Source organism: Periophthalmus magnuspinnatus, chromosome 12 (assembly GCF_009829125.3).
Source record: "Periophthalmus magnuspinnatus isolate fPerMag1 chromosome 12, fPerMag1.2.pri, whole genome shotgun sequence".
NCBI classification, from domain to species: Eukaryota; Metazoa; Chordata; class Actinopteri; order Gobiiformes; family Gobiidae; genus Periophthalmus; species Periophthalmus magnuspinnatus.
The window spans coordinates 19,351,442-19,366,775 of NC_047137.1; the positions used below are offsets into that span (position 1 = coordinate 19,351,442).

A 15,334-nucleotide genomic window follows, 5' to 3' on the forward strand; every position below is an offset into this window, starting at 1 on the left:
TATACTCTTCTCTTTAGACTCTTCTCTTTTGACTCTTCTCTTTTGACTCTTCTCTTTTGACCCTTCTCTTTTGACTCTTCTCTTTTGACCCTTCTCTTTAGACTCTTCTCTTTATACTCTTCTCTTTATACTCTTCTCTTTTGACTCTTCTCTTTTGACCCTTCTCTTTTGACTCTTCTCTTTATACTCTTCTCTTTTGACTCTTCTCTTTAGACTCTTCTCTTTAGACTCTTCTCTTTTGACTCTTCTCTTTTGACTCTTCTCTTTTGACTCTTCACATCACAGTGAGCCCTGGGTGTCGCGCGCACACGTGCCCGCGCTTCACTTCCGCTCCCGTCCCAAGATGGCGGCCGTGTCTGCTGTGTGTTCTGCTGTGTGTACTGTTGTGTGTACTGTTGTGTGTACTGCTGTGTCTGAGGCCTGTGCTTAAACTTTGTGACTTTATTAAACTTGTTTTGTTGGATTTTGAGATGAAGCGGCGCCTCTTTTCTCGCCGCTGAGCTCCGGACTGTCCCGGGGATGTGACGGCTCTGTGACCGTCTGAAGAGCGACTTACAGCGGACACACACAAAGGTACGTCCGCCTGTAGCATTTAGCCGTTAGCCGCTAGCTCCGGGCTAACGCACTGTTTTGGTCCTGTTTGGTTTGACTCTGAGCCAGAGGCTCGCGGCTCACACACCTCAATAAGAATTATAATAATACATATCATTGTTATTATTATTGTTATTATTATTATTGAGCATTAGCTGTTAGCATTGTTGTGCTAAAGTCCCAAACTGCTGCAAACTCCGCGTAGACACACGCCCCAGAGGGCTCCTGTGGAGGTCTGTGGGGGTCTGTGGGAGTCTGTGGAGGTCTCTGGAGGTCAATGGGGGTGTGTGGAGGTCTTTGGGAGTCTGTGGAGGTCTGTGGGGGTCTGTGGGGGTCTGTGGAGGTCTGTGGAGGTGCGAGGAGGTCTGTGGATGTTTGTGGAGGTCAGTGGAGTTCTTTGGAAGTCTGTGGAGGTCTGTGGGAGTCTGTGGAGGTCTCTGGAGGTCAATGGGGGTGTGTGGAGGTCTGTGGGAGTCTGTGGAGGTCTCTGGAGGTCTGTGGAGGTCTGTGGAGGTCTGTGGGGGTCTGTGGGGGTCTGTGGAGGTGCGAGGAGGTCTGAGGAGGTCTGTGGAGGTCTGTGAAGTTCTGTGGCAGTCTGAGGAGGTCTGAGGAGGTCTGTGGATGTCTGTGGAGGTCAGTGGAGGTCATTGGGGGTGTGTGGCGGTCTGTGGATATTTGTCGAGGTCTGTGGAGGTGGGGGCTGTGTGGAGGTCTGCGGAGGTCTGAGGAGGTCTGTGGAGGTCTGTGGAGTTCTGTGGCAGTCTGTGGAGGTCTGAGGAGGTACGAGGAGGTCTGTGGATGTGTGTGGAAGTCTGTGGAGTCCTGGTTTAGTCTCGGTTCAGAAAAACTGTTGGCTAATGCTAGCTTGTGACTGTAATGTCACTTGAGAGGGACTTGTTTAACAGCACAAATCACCTGTTGTAGTTAAAGTCAGTTCTTTATGGTCCATCCATCCATTTTCTTCCTCTTATCCGGGGCCGGGTCGCGGGGGCATCAGTCTAAGCAGGGACTCCCAGACTTCCCTCACCCCGGACACGTCCTCCAGCTCCTCCGGTGGGACCCCAAGGCGTTCCCAGGCCAGAGAGACATAGTCCCTCCAGCGTGTCCTGGGTCTTCCCCGGGGCCTCCTCCCGGTGGGACATGCCCAGAACACCTCCCTAGGGAGGCGTCCAGGAGGCATCCTGAGCAGATGCCCGAGCCACCTCAGCTGGTTCCTCTCAACGTGTAGGAGCAGCGGCTCTACTCCGAGCTCCTCCCGTGTGACCGAGCTCCTCACCCTATCCCTAAGGGTGCGCCCGGCCACTCTGCGGAGGAAGCCCATTTCAGCCGCTTGTATCCGTGATCTTGTCCTTTCGGTCATTACCCAGAGCTCATGACCATAGGTGAGGGTAGGAACTTAGATTGAGGTAAATCGAGAGCTTCGCCTTTGGGCTCAGCTCCTTCTTTACCACAATGGACCGATACAGCGACCGCATCACTGCAGACGCTGCACCGATCAGATTGTGTAAAAATAAAGCTCAGATTAAAGTCTAACAGAGCTTCAGACAGAGCAGTGCCTACAGTTAGCATCGCACTCTGACAGAATGTTGATGACATCATTTGCAGAGTATTAATACTTTATGAAGATGTGTGTCTGGTCAGGGAGTTCAGGGGGGTGTGATTGACAGGTGGATTGGCCAGTCAGGGACACGTCTGGTCCGTCCGTATCAAAACAAACATGTCCGCTCACGAGGAAAAAGAGGAGTGAAAAAAGATTTGTGCAGAATGAGAGAGAAATGTAAACTTCTGAGGAGAGAGGGATCTGAGTGCTCTGTGAAAGATGGTGACGGAATGTGACTGAAATCCCTCTGTGGAAAACATCACCGCCTGGAAGATGCACTCTGTGTTCTGTATGTTCTGTATTGTATGTTCTGTATGTTCTGGGTTGTATGTTCTGTATGTTCTGGGTTGTATGTTCTGTATGTTCTGGGTTGTATGTAAGTACGTTTAACATTGTGTACTTTTTCCTTTTACTTGAGTACATTTGAGAGCAGTATCTGTACTTTCTACTCCACTACATTTTTGAACAGGACTGAAAAGTAAAAGTATTTTTCTTGTGTGAGAGCTGCTGAGGGTTTATTTTAACACGTTCAGAATTTGAACAAAACAAAACTATACAAATAAAAACTTCAAAAAATGCTCGATTCAATTGTTTCTGTTGAACTTGACTCAAAATCTGTGAGAAATACTTTTGTTTTTTACTCTTTAAGTACATTTTTATACAGGTACTTTAATACCTTTACTTAAGTCTATTATATATGATACTTTTACTTGAGTATATCTTTTTGCTCGTGCATGTGTACTTTTACTTGAGTACCAGGCCTGAGTCTGGTTGTTTCATTCTCACGTGTTCTCTGAGTGTCAGGACCTTAAAGTCATTTTAATCTCATTTATTATTCTGTGCAAAGTTAAGATAAACCCCCAACCTCTCTCCTGTACGTCTACGATGAGAACAGTTTGAAGGTTTCACTCTGGACTTTGGTCTGGTGTCTGGTCTGGTCTGGGGTCTGGTCTGGGGTCTGGTGTCTGGTGTCTGGTCTCTGGTCTCTGGTCTCTGGTCTTTGGTCTCTGGTCTCTGGTCTCTGGTCTGGTCTCTGGTCTCTGGTCTCTGGTCTCTGGTCTCTGGTCTCTGGTCTCTGGTCTCTGGTCTCTGGTCTCTGGTCTTGGTCTAGTCTCAGTCTGGTCCCAGTCTTAATCCAGGTTTAATCCTTGGATGAGTCTGATCCAGTATCTCTGGTTAATCTTTATCTGATCCTGTTTTAAGTAAAACCGCATAAAAAAACAAGTTTAGTTCTGTTTCTGTTCAGTCCTGTTTTAGTGCCAGTTTAGTCCTGAGTTAGACCTAGTTTAGTCCTTGTTTAGTCCTGGTTCAGACCTAGTTCAGACCTAGTTCAGTCCTCGTTTAGTCCTGGTTTAGTCCTGGTTTAGTCCTGGTTTAGACCTAGTTTAGACCTGGTTTAGACCTGGTTTAGACCTGGTTTAGACCTGGTTTAGACCTGGTTTAGTCCTGCTTTAGTCCTGCTTTAGTCCTGCTTTAGTCCTGCTTTAGTCCTGCTTTAGTCCTGGTTTAGTCCTGGTTTAGTCCTGGTTTAGTCCTGCTTTAGACCTGCTTTAGACCTGCTTTAGACCTGGTTTAGTCCTGGTTTAGTCCTGGTTTAGTCCTGGTTCAGACCTGGTTCAGACCTGGTTCAGACCTGGTTCAGACCTGGTTTAGACCTGGTTTAGGTCTTGTATTGTGAGGCAGTTTTGGGCTGAGAGCAGCCCCTCCCCCTGGGTGTGCTGTGATTGGCTGCTGCAGGTCACATGACTCCTCCTCTGCTGCTCTGCACACCGCTCTCGTCTCACACAGACACACAGCGATGGGGTGAGTGCTGCCATTTTACACTCTTTTATACCAAATCTGCCCCTAAAACTGCCCCTAATGCCCTCTAACGCGCGGAGAGGAGCGACAGGAGTGGCAGGGGCGGGCAGGGGCAGGCGCACGGCGGCAGGGCATCAGGGCGGGGGCATTATCTGGGCCACAGTGACTCTGGGCTGCTTTTGTGTGTGCCGCTGTGACAGATGAAGAGAGGCAGCGATCACAAAAGGACAGGAAACGAGGAGGCAAAGGAAGGATGGAGGGATGGAGCGGAAATGTGAGGAGACAAAGAGAGGAGGAGAGAGGGGAGAAGAAGAGGAGGATGACAGGCAGGATGAGCGGAGGAGAGGAGGAGGAGGGAGAGGATGCTGGGAGGATGTAGAAAATGGCCGCCGCAGAGCACTGATGCAGCAGCAGGAGAGAGGCTTTAGTGAAGGGACTCACTCTGAGCTGGTCTGGTCCTGGTCTGGTCCTGGTCTGGTCCTGGTTTGGTCCTGGTCTGGTCTGGTCCTGATCTGGTCCCGATCTGGTCCCGGTCTGGTCCCGGTCTGGTCCCGGTCTGGTACTGGTCTGGTACTGGTTTAGTCCTTGTCTGGTCCCGGTCTGGTCCTGGTTTGGTCCTGGTCTGGTCCTGGTATAGTCCTGGTCTGGTCCTGGTCTGGTCCTGGTCTGGTCCTGGTCTGGTCCTGGTCTGGTCCTGGTCTGGTCCTGGTCTGGTACTGGTTTAGTCCTTGTCTGGTCCTTGTCTGGTCCCAGTCTGGTCCCGGTCTGGTCCCGGTCTGGTCCCGGTCTGGTCCCGGTCTGGTCCCGGTCTGGTCCCGGTCTGGTCCCGGTCTAGTCCCGGTCTAATCCTGGTCTGGTCCTGGTCTGGTCCTGGTCTGGTCCCGGTCTGGTCCTGGTCTGGTCCCGGTCTGGTCCTGGACTGGTCCTGGACTAGTCCTGGTCTGGTCCTGGACTAGTCCTGGACTAGTCCTGGTCTAATCCTGGTCTGGTCCTGGACTAGTCCTGGTCTAATCCTGGTCTGGTCCTGGACTAGTCCTGGTCTAATCCTGGTCTGGTCCTGGACTAGTCCTGGTCTAATCCTGGTCTGGTCTTTTGTGTCTCAGTGTTTTGTGATTTTGAATACAAACCACAGACTGGTTCATCACTACGGACTCTCCCATAACACATTTGAAACCAGTCTGACCTTAGTCCTGATTTAGTCCTGCCTCAGTCCTGGTTTAGTCCTGGTCTGATCCTGGTTTAGGTCTGTTTGGCTTACTTACTTAGTTTACTGTAAATACTTTGATTCCTGAGAGTATTGAATCAGGCCTGGACTATTCGCAGGACTTGTCTCTCTGCGCTCTGATTTGCCGGTCCTGTCTCTCTGCGCTCTGATTTGCCGGTCCTGTCTCTCTGCGCTCTGATTGGCCGGTCCTGTCTCTCTGCGCTCTGATTGGCCGGTCCTGTCTCTCTGCGCTCTGATTGGCCGGTCCTGTCTCTCTGTGCTCTGATTGGCCCGTCCAGTCTCTCTGCGCTCTGATTGGCTGGTCCTGTCTCTCTGCGCTCTGATTGGCTGGTCCTGTCTCTCTGCGCTCTGATTGGCTGGTCCTGTCTCTCTGCGCTCTGATTGGCTGGTCCTGTCTCTCTGCGCTCTGATTGGCCAGTACTGTCTCTCTGCTCTCTGATTGGCCGGTTCTGTCTCTCTGCGCTCTGATTGGCTGGTCCTGTCTCTCTGTGCGCTCTGATTGGCCGGTCCTGTCTCTCTATGCTCTGATAGGCCGGTCCTGTCTCTCTCTGCGCTCTGATTGGCCGGTCCTGTCTCTCTCTGCGCTCTGATTGGCCGGTCCTGTCTCTCTCTGCGCTCTGATTGGCCCGTCCTGTCTCTCTGTGCTCTGATTGGCTGGTCCTGTCTCTCTCTGCTCTGATAGGCCCGTCCTGTCTCTCTGTGCTCTGATAGGCCCGTCCTGTCTCTCTCTGCTCTGATAGGCCCGTCCTGTCTCTCTCTGCTCTGATAGGCCCGTCCTGTCTCTCTGTGCTCTGATAGGCCCGTCCTGTCTCTCTGCGCTCTGATTGGCCGGTCCTGTCTCTCTGTGCTCTGATAGGCCCGTCCTGTCTCTCTGCGCTCTGATTGGCCGGTCCTGTCTCTCTGTGCTCTGATAGGCCCGTCCTGTCTCTCTGCGCTCTGATTGGCTGGTCCTGTCTCTCTGTGCTCTGATAGCCCTGTCCTGTCTCTCTCTGCGCTCTGATTGGCCGGTCCTGTCTCTCTCTGCGCTCTGATTGGCCCGTCCTGTCTCTCTGTGCTCTGATTGGCTGGTCCTGTCTCTCTCTGCTCTGATAGGCCCGTCCTGTCTCTCTGTGCTCTGATAGGCCCGTCCTGTCTCTCTCTGCTCTGATAGGCCCGTCCTGTCTCTCTGTGCTCTGATAGGCCCGTCCTGTCTCTCTGCGCTCTGATTGGCCGGTCCTGTCTCTCTGTGCTCTGATAGGCCCGTCCTGTCTCTCTGCGCTCTGATTGGCCGGTCCTGTCTCTCTGTGCTCTGATAGGCCCGTCCTGTCTCTCTGCGCTCTGATTGGCTGGTCCTGTCTCTCTGTGCTCTGATAGCCCTGTCCTGTCTCTCTGCGCTCTGATTGGCCCGTCCTGTCTCTCTGCGCTCTGATTGGCTGGTCCTGTCTCTCTGCGCTCTGATAGGCCCGTCCTGTCTCTCTGTGCTCTGATTGGCCCGTCCTGTCTCTCTGTGCTCTGATTGGCCCGTCCTGTCTCTCTCTCTGCTCTGATTGGCCCGTCCTGTCTCTCTGCGCTCTGATTGGCCCGTCCTGTCTCTCTGCGCTCTGATAGGCCCGTCCTGTCTCTCTGCGCTCTGATAGGCCCGTCCTGTCTCTCTGCGCTCTGATAGGCCCGTCCTGTCTCTCTGCGCTCTGATAGGCCCGTCCTGTCTCTCTGCGCTCTGATTGGCCCGTCCTGTCTCTCTGCGCTCTGATTGGCCCGTCCTGTCTCTCTGCGCTCTGATTGGCCCGTCCTGTCTCTCTGTGCTCTTGTTTGAGTAAGAGCTTCAGACAGAGCAGTGCCTACAGTTAGCGTCACACCTCAGAGAGTGTGGATGACATCAGCGTATGATGTCATCCTCAGAATATGAATAGAGATGCTTAGTGTGATGTCACTTCCGGGTCCAAGGTCGACATTTTGGCAAAAAAGAAAAAAAAACACAGCTAGAAATAAGTTGGACCTGGAAGTGGCATCACAACTTAACACTGTCAATCAAACCTGTTGCTAACGGTAACAGGAGCGACCTCGGGGACAGAAGGACCTGATGTGTCTGTTATTAATGTTCAGATCTTGATTTACAGACACAATAGTGAAATAAAAACCCCAGGGTCGTGTAGAGGGTTAATACTGTTTAAGGTCGTGTGTCTCTGCTCTGATTGGCCGATGGCCTGAAGTCACGATCAATACGCCTGATAAACTGGAGCAGACACTGTCCTACATTCACTTTAGTCCTGGTCTAGTCCTGGTCTAGTCCTGGTCTAGTCCTGGTCTAGTCCTGGTCTAGTCCTGGTCTAGTCCTGGTCTAGTCCTGGTCTAGTCCTGGTCTAGTCCTGGTTTAATCCTGACCCAGTTCTAGTTTTAGCCCTTAGTTTTTGATTTACAAGACATTAGTGAATGTTCTGGTCTAGTCCTGGGTTAGTCTTTGCTTTAGTCCGTTTGTGGTTCTGGTCTGGTCCTGGTCGTAATCCTTTAGCCCTGAGTCCTGACTCTCGGCTCACTCTCGGCTCACTCTCGGCTCACCCCCCGGCTCACTCTCGGCTCACTGTCGGCTCACCCCCGGCTCACTCTCGGCTCTCTCTCTTGCAGGTCTGAGGAGCAGGTGTCATGGCGTCCTATGACCAGCTGCTGAGGCAGGTGGAGGTGCTGAAGATGGAGAACTCCACCCTGAGACAGGAGCTACATGACAACTCCACCCACCTGAGCAAGCTGGAGTCTGAGGCCTCCAACATGAAGGTAACACCACCTGTGCATCTGAAGCACACCTGGGGCACACCTGTAGCACACCTGTGGCACACCTGGGGCACACCTGGGGCACACCTGGGGCACACCTGGGGCACACCTGGGGCACACCTGGAGCACACCTGGAGTACACCTGGAGCACACCTGGAGCACACCTGGGGCACACCTGGAGCACACCTGGAGCACACCTGGAGCACACCTGGGGCACACCTGGAGCACACCTGGAGCACACCTGGGGCACACCTGGAGCACACCTGGAGCACACCTGGGGCACACCTGGAGCACACCTGGAGCACACCTGGGGCACACCTGGAGCACACCTGGAGCACACCTGGAGCACACCTGGGGCACACCTGGAGCACACCTGGGGCACACCTGGAGCACACCTGGGGTACACCTGGAGTACACCTGTAACACACCTGGGGCACACCTGGAGCACACCTGGGGCACGACTCCATGTTCTAATGCTGTTTCCTCCTCTAAAACAGACCTGGAGTTGTGTTTTGTTTCATTCACATGTTTGAGTCACTTTATTATTAGTCTGTTACATCTCCAAAGCTCAAAATGCTCTGTTCCAACTTGTGATGTCATCAAGTAGTAGTTTTCAAGTGAACCGCTCCTTTTACCTTTAGTTCAGTCGAGATTGGCACTTCCAGGACTGAAATGATTCAAATCATTCTAGGAATGAAGGTGTGTGGAGTACACAGTGGAGCACTTCCTGTATCATCACATGATGACATCACAAGGTGGAACAGAGTGTTTTCAGTTTGAGAGAAGAACCTAAATAACAACTCCAGGTGAGTTTGTGATGAGGAAACATTAGACCACAGCAGGACAATCCCAGTCAACACATTTTAAATATACTGCAGTGTTTCTCATTAATAGAATAGACTATGGCGCCCCCCTCAGTCTAGAGGAGACACTGGCATCACTACAGTGTTTCTCTATACACAACATTACACTGATGTGACCTCCTCGTCTCCTCTCTCCTCATCTGCTCTGTTTTCGTCTCCTTTCTCCTTGTCTTCTGTCTCGTCACCTCGCTCTTTGTCTCCTCTCTTCTCATCTCTCTCTCCTCATCTTCTCTCCTCTTATCTGCTCTCTTCTTGTCTCCTCTCTTTATCTCCTTGCTTCCTCGTCTCCTCTGATGTGAGTGGACACTTCTTCCATCCCTCTCTGTCACATGACCTTGATCCTTGGTCATGTGACCTGACTGTCTCTGGGCCTTTTCTATAAATACCTCTGTGTGCTTTGGTCCAATCACGTGCCTGTCGTCAAACGCAGCCTCGTGATTGGTCCGCCCTCTCCTCCACTAAACCCTCGTCATCATTTCTGATCTTCCATCTATTTAGTGATCTTTTATGGCTTTAATCCCATTGGCCCGTTCCCGCTGGTTTAGGCCCGCCTCTTATTGTCCCACTTCCTGTCCATCACTTCCTGGTTGTGTTTCCTGTTTCCTGTTGTTGTGGACATGTCTCTGTTGGAGCAGTCGTCTGATCGTGTTGAGGCTCAGATACAAACTGTAAAACTGCTCCTCTCCTCCTCTCTCCTTGTCTCATCTGTCCTCATCTCATCCTCTCCTTGTTTCATCTCATCCTCTCCTTGTTTCATCACATCCTCTCCTTGTCTCCTCTCTTCTCTCCTTGTCTCCTTGTCTCGTGTCCTCGTCTCCTCTTGAACCGTCTTAAGTCTAACAAAAGCACTGCTCACTGTTTTTAATGTTTTTAATGTGTGTGTATTTTAGGAAGTGTTGAAGCAGCTGCAGGGGACGATAGAAGAGGAGACGGGAGACGGAGGAGGCTCCCACGAACTAATCGAGAGACTCAAAGGTGAGGGGGGAGAGGAGAAAGAGGAGAGGAGGAAGAGGGAGGAGAAAGAGGGAGGAGAAAGGTCTCCCATGAAGTCATTGAGAGACTCAAAGGTGAGGAGAGGAGGACAGAGGAGGAGGAGAGAATACAGAACGAAGGAGAGGTCACTCTGTGGGCTTCACAGGCGCGTTTCTGTCCCGTGTTCTGTCCCGTGTTCTGTCCCGTGTTCTGTCCCGTGTTCTGTCTCGTGTTCTGTCTCGTGTTCTGTTCCGTGTTCTGTCTCGTGTTCTGTCTCGTGTTCTGTTCCGTGTTCTGTCTCGTGTTCTGTTTCATGTTCTGCTTCATGTTGTTTATTAGAATGTGCAGTCAACACTAAAGACTTTTATTTAGCCATTCATGTTCTAACTTGAGCTCTACCACATAAACCTTTAGATCAAATGTGTATAAGTTTACAAAATGAAAGTGAATATTTAAAATAAATATAATATAAACTTTGGTAATAAAATTATTCAGTATGTGTCATTATTCGAGTCATTGTCATTCATTATCAGAGTCATAATCAATGACTAATAATGACTGATAATGACTCTGACAATGACTATCAGAGTCACTGTCAGTCATTATTATTACTAGTCATTGTTAGTAATTATCAGTCATTATCAGTGTCATTATCAGAGTCATTATCAGAGCCATTATCAGTCATTATCAGTGTCATTATCAGTGTCATTATCAGAGTCATTATCAGTGTCATTATCAGTGTCATTATCAGTGTCATTATCAGTGTCATTATCAGAGATTATCAGTGTCATTATCAGAGATTATCAATCATTATCAGTGTCATTATCAGAGATTATCAGTGTCATTATCAGTCATTATCAGTCATTATCAGTGTCATTATCAGTGTCATTATCAGTGTCATTATCAGAGATTATCAGTGTCATTATCAGAGATTATCAATCATTATCAGTGTCATTATCAAAGATTATCAGTGTCATTATCAGTCATTATCAGTCATTATCAGAGTCATTATCAGAGTCATTATCAGTGTCATCAGATTATCAGTCATTATCAGTGTCATTATCAGAGTTATTATCAGTCATTATCAGTCTATGTGTTTGTAGACGTGGGGTTTGCATAATTAAAATGTCCTGGAAAAGTCCTGGAAAATGATTTCAAGTGTGGAAATCCCAGTTTCTGCCATCAACCCAAAACATAATAGGTCAAATGCTCAGGTTTAACCCAGACAAGCTGAAGGTGTGTCAAATGCAGAGGGCCTTAACCCTGACGTGTGTGTTCCAGAGATGAGCCTGGACCCTGCAGGCTTTAAGCCCAGGAGCAGGCCTCCTGTGCCCCCTTCGTCGTCATCCTCCTCAGCCTCGTCCTCTGGAGCTCCACCCGCCCGCAGAGGAGCGCCCCCCGCAGGCAGAGATCCACACGACAGAGGAGCGACCCCCACAAGCAGAGAGGGACACGACAGAGGAGGGCCCCCCGCGGGCAGAGAGGGACACGACAGAGGAGCGCCCCCCGCAGGCAGAGAGGGACACGACAGAGTAGCGCCCCCCGCAGGCAGAGAGGGACACGACAGAGGAGCGCCCCCCGCAGGCAGAGAGGGACACGACAGAGGAGCGCCCCCCGCAGGCAGAGAGGGACACGACAGAGCTCTGGAGGAACTGGAGAAGGAGAGGTACACACCACAGACTCTTAAAGAACTAAAGCCTGTTTATAGAAGTGCTACAAGCTGTAGGCTGTTTACAAAGACGACTATAATCGGTAAGTTTATTTTATGTATTTGACAGCTTCGGCTACGCTCTATGTCCGCGATAGCTAAGCTCAAGCTCTGATTGGTTAGAGTGGTCACAGGGTATGACATGAACGAACACGTGAGTCATGAATGACCCGCAGGTTTAGAACATGGTTCAGAAGTTCCTGGAAGCACAATTATGAGCATTTATAATATGTAATTTATATATTATTCTTTATTCCTCCTTCGTGGCCACTCCGCTCGCTCGCTGCTCGCTCGCTGCTCGCTCGCTGCTCGCTCGCTGCTCGCTCTTACTGCTCAAAGTCTCAATGGGGGAAGCTGAAATGGACATGGTCCATGGACAGGATGTACCTAGCTGCTAAAGGCTAAACTCACGACATGTACCATTGACTTCAATGGGCGGCCATGTTTAGACCCCGGGGCTTTTGGGTTATTTCTGCTGTAAACTCGTCATTGTGGGGCTCTGAGTCTGTTTAAGTGCTCTGATTGGTCTGTTATTAATGCCTCTCTGATTGGTTGTTCTGTCTCTGCTCTCTGATTGGCTGATGTCTCTGTCCATCTCCCTCAGGGCGCTCCTATTGGCTGAGCTGGAGAAGGAGGAGAAGGAGAAGGACTGGTACTATGCTCAGCTCCAGAATCTGACCAAACGCATCGACAGCCTCCCGCTCACCGAGAACGTAAGATAAGCCTACACAACATGAACTACGCCGGCCCACACCGGCCCACACCGGCACACACCGGCACACACCGGCACACACCGGCACACACCGGCCCACACCGGCCCACACCGGCCCACACCGGCCGCCCACACCGGCACACACCGGCCGCCCACACCGGCACACACCGGCACACACCGGCCCACACCGGCCCACACCGGCCCACACCGGCCCACACCGGCCGCCCACACCGGCACACACCGGCCCACACCGGCACACACCGGCCCACACCGGCACACACCGGCCCACACCGGCACACACCGGCCCACACCGGCACACACCGGCACACACCGGCACACACCGGCCCCACCAGATTATGTGTGTGTGTTGATTATGTGTGTTTGTGTGTTCATGTGTGTGTTTGTGTTTTCATGTGTGTGTTTGTGTGTTCATGTGTGTGTTTGTGTGTTCATGTGTGTGTTTGTGTGTTCATGTGTGTGTTTGTGTGTTCATGTGTGTGTTTGTGTGTTCATGTGTGTGTTTGTGTGTTCATGTGTGTGTTTGTGTGTTCATGTGTGTGTTTGTGTGTTCATGTGTGTGTTTGTGTGTGTTCATGTGTGTGTTGGGGTGTTTGTGTGTTCATGTGTGTGTGTTGGGATGTTCGTGTGTGTGTGTTCATGTGTGTGTTTGTGTGTTCATGTGTGTGTTCATGTGTGTGTTTGTGTGTTCATGTGTGTGTTTGTGTGTTCATGTGTGTGTGTTTGTGTGTTCGTGTTTGTGTGTTCATGTGTGTGTTGGGGTGTTCGCGTGTGTGTGTTCATGTGTGTGTTGGGGTGTTCATGTGTGTGTTTGTGTGTTCATGTGTGTGTTCGTGTGTGTGTGTTCATGTGTGTGTTGGGGTGTTCATGTGTGTGTTCGTGTGTGTGTGTTCATGTGTGTGTTTGTGTGTTCATGTGTGTGTTGGGGTGTTCATGTGTGTTCGTGTTTGTGTGTTCATGTGTGTGTTCGTGTGTGTGTGTTCATGTGTGTGTTTGTGTGTTCATGTGTGTGTTCATGTGTGTGTTTGTGTGTTCATGTGTGTGTTTGTGTGTTCATGTGTGTGTTCATGTGTGTGTTTGTGTGTTCATGTGTGTGTTGGGGTGTTCATGTGTGTGTTTGTGTGTTCATGTGTGTGTTGGGGTGTTCATGTGTGTGTTCATGTGTGTGTTTGTGTGTTCATGTGTGTGTTCATGTGTGTGTTTGTGTGTTCATGTGTGTGTTGGGGTGTTCATGTGTGTGTTTGTGTGTTCATGTGTGTGTTCGTGTGTGTGTGTTCATGTGTGTGTTCGTGTGTGTGTGTTCATGTGTGTGTTTGTGTGTTCATGTGTGTGTTCATGTGTGTGTTTGTGTGTTCGTGTGTGTGTGTTCATGTGTGTGTTTGTGTGTTCATGTGTGTGTTTGTGTGTGTTCATGTGTGTGTTTGTGTGTTCATGTGTGTGTTTGTGTGTGTTCATGTGTGTGTTTGTGTGTTCATGTGTGTGTGTTTGTGTGTTCATGTGTGTGTTGGGGTGTTCATGTGTGTGTTTGTGTGTTCATGTGTGTGTTTGTGTGTTCATGTGTGTGTTCATGTGTGTGTGTTCATGTGTGTGTTTGTGTTTTCATGTGTGTGTGTGTGTGTTCATGTGTGTGTTTGTGTGTTCATGTGTGTGTTTGTGTGTGTTGTAGTTCACTCTGCAGACTGACATGAGTCGCAGACAGTTGGAGTTTGAGGCTCGTCAGATCCGCTCTGCCATGGAGGAACAGCTGGGCTCCTGTCAGGAGATGGAGAGGAGAGCACAGGTAAAACTGTAGGCCTACTGTCAATGCTACTGTTAGTCCTACTGTTAATGCTACTGTTGGTGCTACTGTTAGTCCTACTGTTAATGCTACTGTTGGTGCTACTGTTAGTTCTACTGTCAATGCTACTGTTAGTCCTACTGTTAATGCTACTGTTAGTCCTACTGTCAATGCTACTGTTAGTCCTACTCTTGTCCTGTTTGTCCTACTGCTGTGCAGATATGGGGAGGAGAGTCCAGGTCATGTCTACTTACCTCTTAGTTTTACCGTAGGGTTTTACTGTAGGGTTTTACTGTAGGGTTAGTGATGTTGTAGAGTTAGAAGAGCTCAGGTTTCTCTGGAGGAGGGGGAGCAGAGGAGGAGGAGGAGCAGTAGAGAGGTGGTGCTCCTCCAGGAGCAGAGGAGGAGGAGGAGGGGCATCACCTCAATTTGACTCTTATTTCCATTTCAGGCTCGAGTTTCTCGAATCCAACAAATCGAGAAGGACATCCTCAAACTAGGCTCCAGGAACCAGGTATCTCTGACCCCTGACCCCTGACCCACACTCAGGGATCTGATCCTGGTCATTACCCAGTTTGTCAGAGCCCAGTTTGCATCAAAATTATATCTGCAGTTTGCATCAAAACTATATCTGCACGTGCTCAGAAGGTTCTGCTTAAACACGTCACTACGGCAACACACACAGGACAAACTAACAGTCTGTTTGTGCGAACTTTAAATGTGTTTATCTGAAGGTGAATGTGAGACCAGCAACCAGGACTAAACCAGGTCTAAACCGGGACTAAACTGGGTCCAAACCAGGACTAAACCGGGTCCAAACCAGGTCTAAACCGGGACTAAACCAGGACTAAACCGGGTCCAAACCGGGACTAAACCAGGACTAAACCGGGACTAAACCTGGACTAAACCTGGACTAAACCGGGACTAAACCAGGACTAAACCTGGACTAAACCGGGACTAAACCGGGACTAAACTAGGGCTAAACCGGGACTAAACCGGGACTAAACCGGGACTAAACCGGGACTGGACCGGGACTAGACCGGGACTAGACCGGGACTAAACCAGGCTAAGTGTCAACGCTCCCATAGAACTGAGGTTAATATTTCATGTGCTTATGTCACAGACGGGATTTGAACTGAGTCTTTATCAAAATAAACCTCATCAAACATTCTTTAAAGCTTAATTTCACTTAAATGAAGCAGAACAAGCAAATCATGACAAGACAAGCTAACGACTAGCATGATGCAGATTCAGCACATGACCTCTGACCCTCACCTGGACTGAAGCGTGCTCGTGTCATTTCTAGAATAATCTCCAGTTGTT

The 15,334-nt window shown here is 50.1% G+C and overlaps 1 protein-coding gene across 1 annotated transcript in view; it reads left to right on the plus strand.

Moving 5' to 3' along the window:
- Positions 1–371: 371 nt before the first annotated feature.
- The window catches only part of apc (APC regulator of WNT signaling pathway), a 26,812-nt gene continuing 11,849 nt past the window's right edge, over positions 372–15,334 (plus strand). Inside the window, exons 1-7 of the mRNA XM_033975954.2 lie at positions 372–573; positions 7,818–7,964; positions 9,715–9,799; positions 11,078–11,462; positions 12,109–12,217; positions 13,901–14,014; positions 14,463–14,525. Of these exons, the coding sequence (XP_033831845.1) occupies positions 7,836–7,964; positions 9,715–9,799; positions 11,078–11,462; positions 12,109–12,217; positions 13,901–14,014; positions 14,463–14,525 (885 nt within the window). The 5' untranslated portion in view covers positions 372–573; positions 7,818–7,835. The remainder of the gene's footprint in view (positions 574–7,817; positions 7,965–9,714; positions 9,800–11,077; positions 11,463–12,108; positions 12,218–13,900; positions 14,015–14,462; positions 14,526–15,334) is intronic.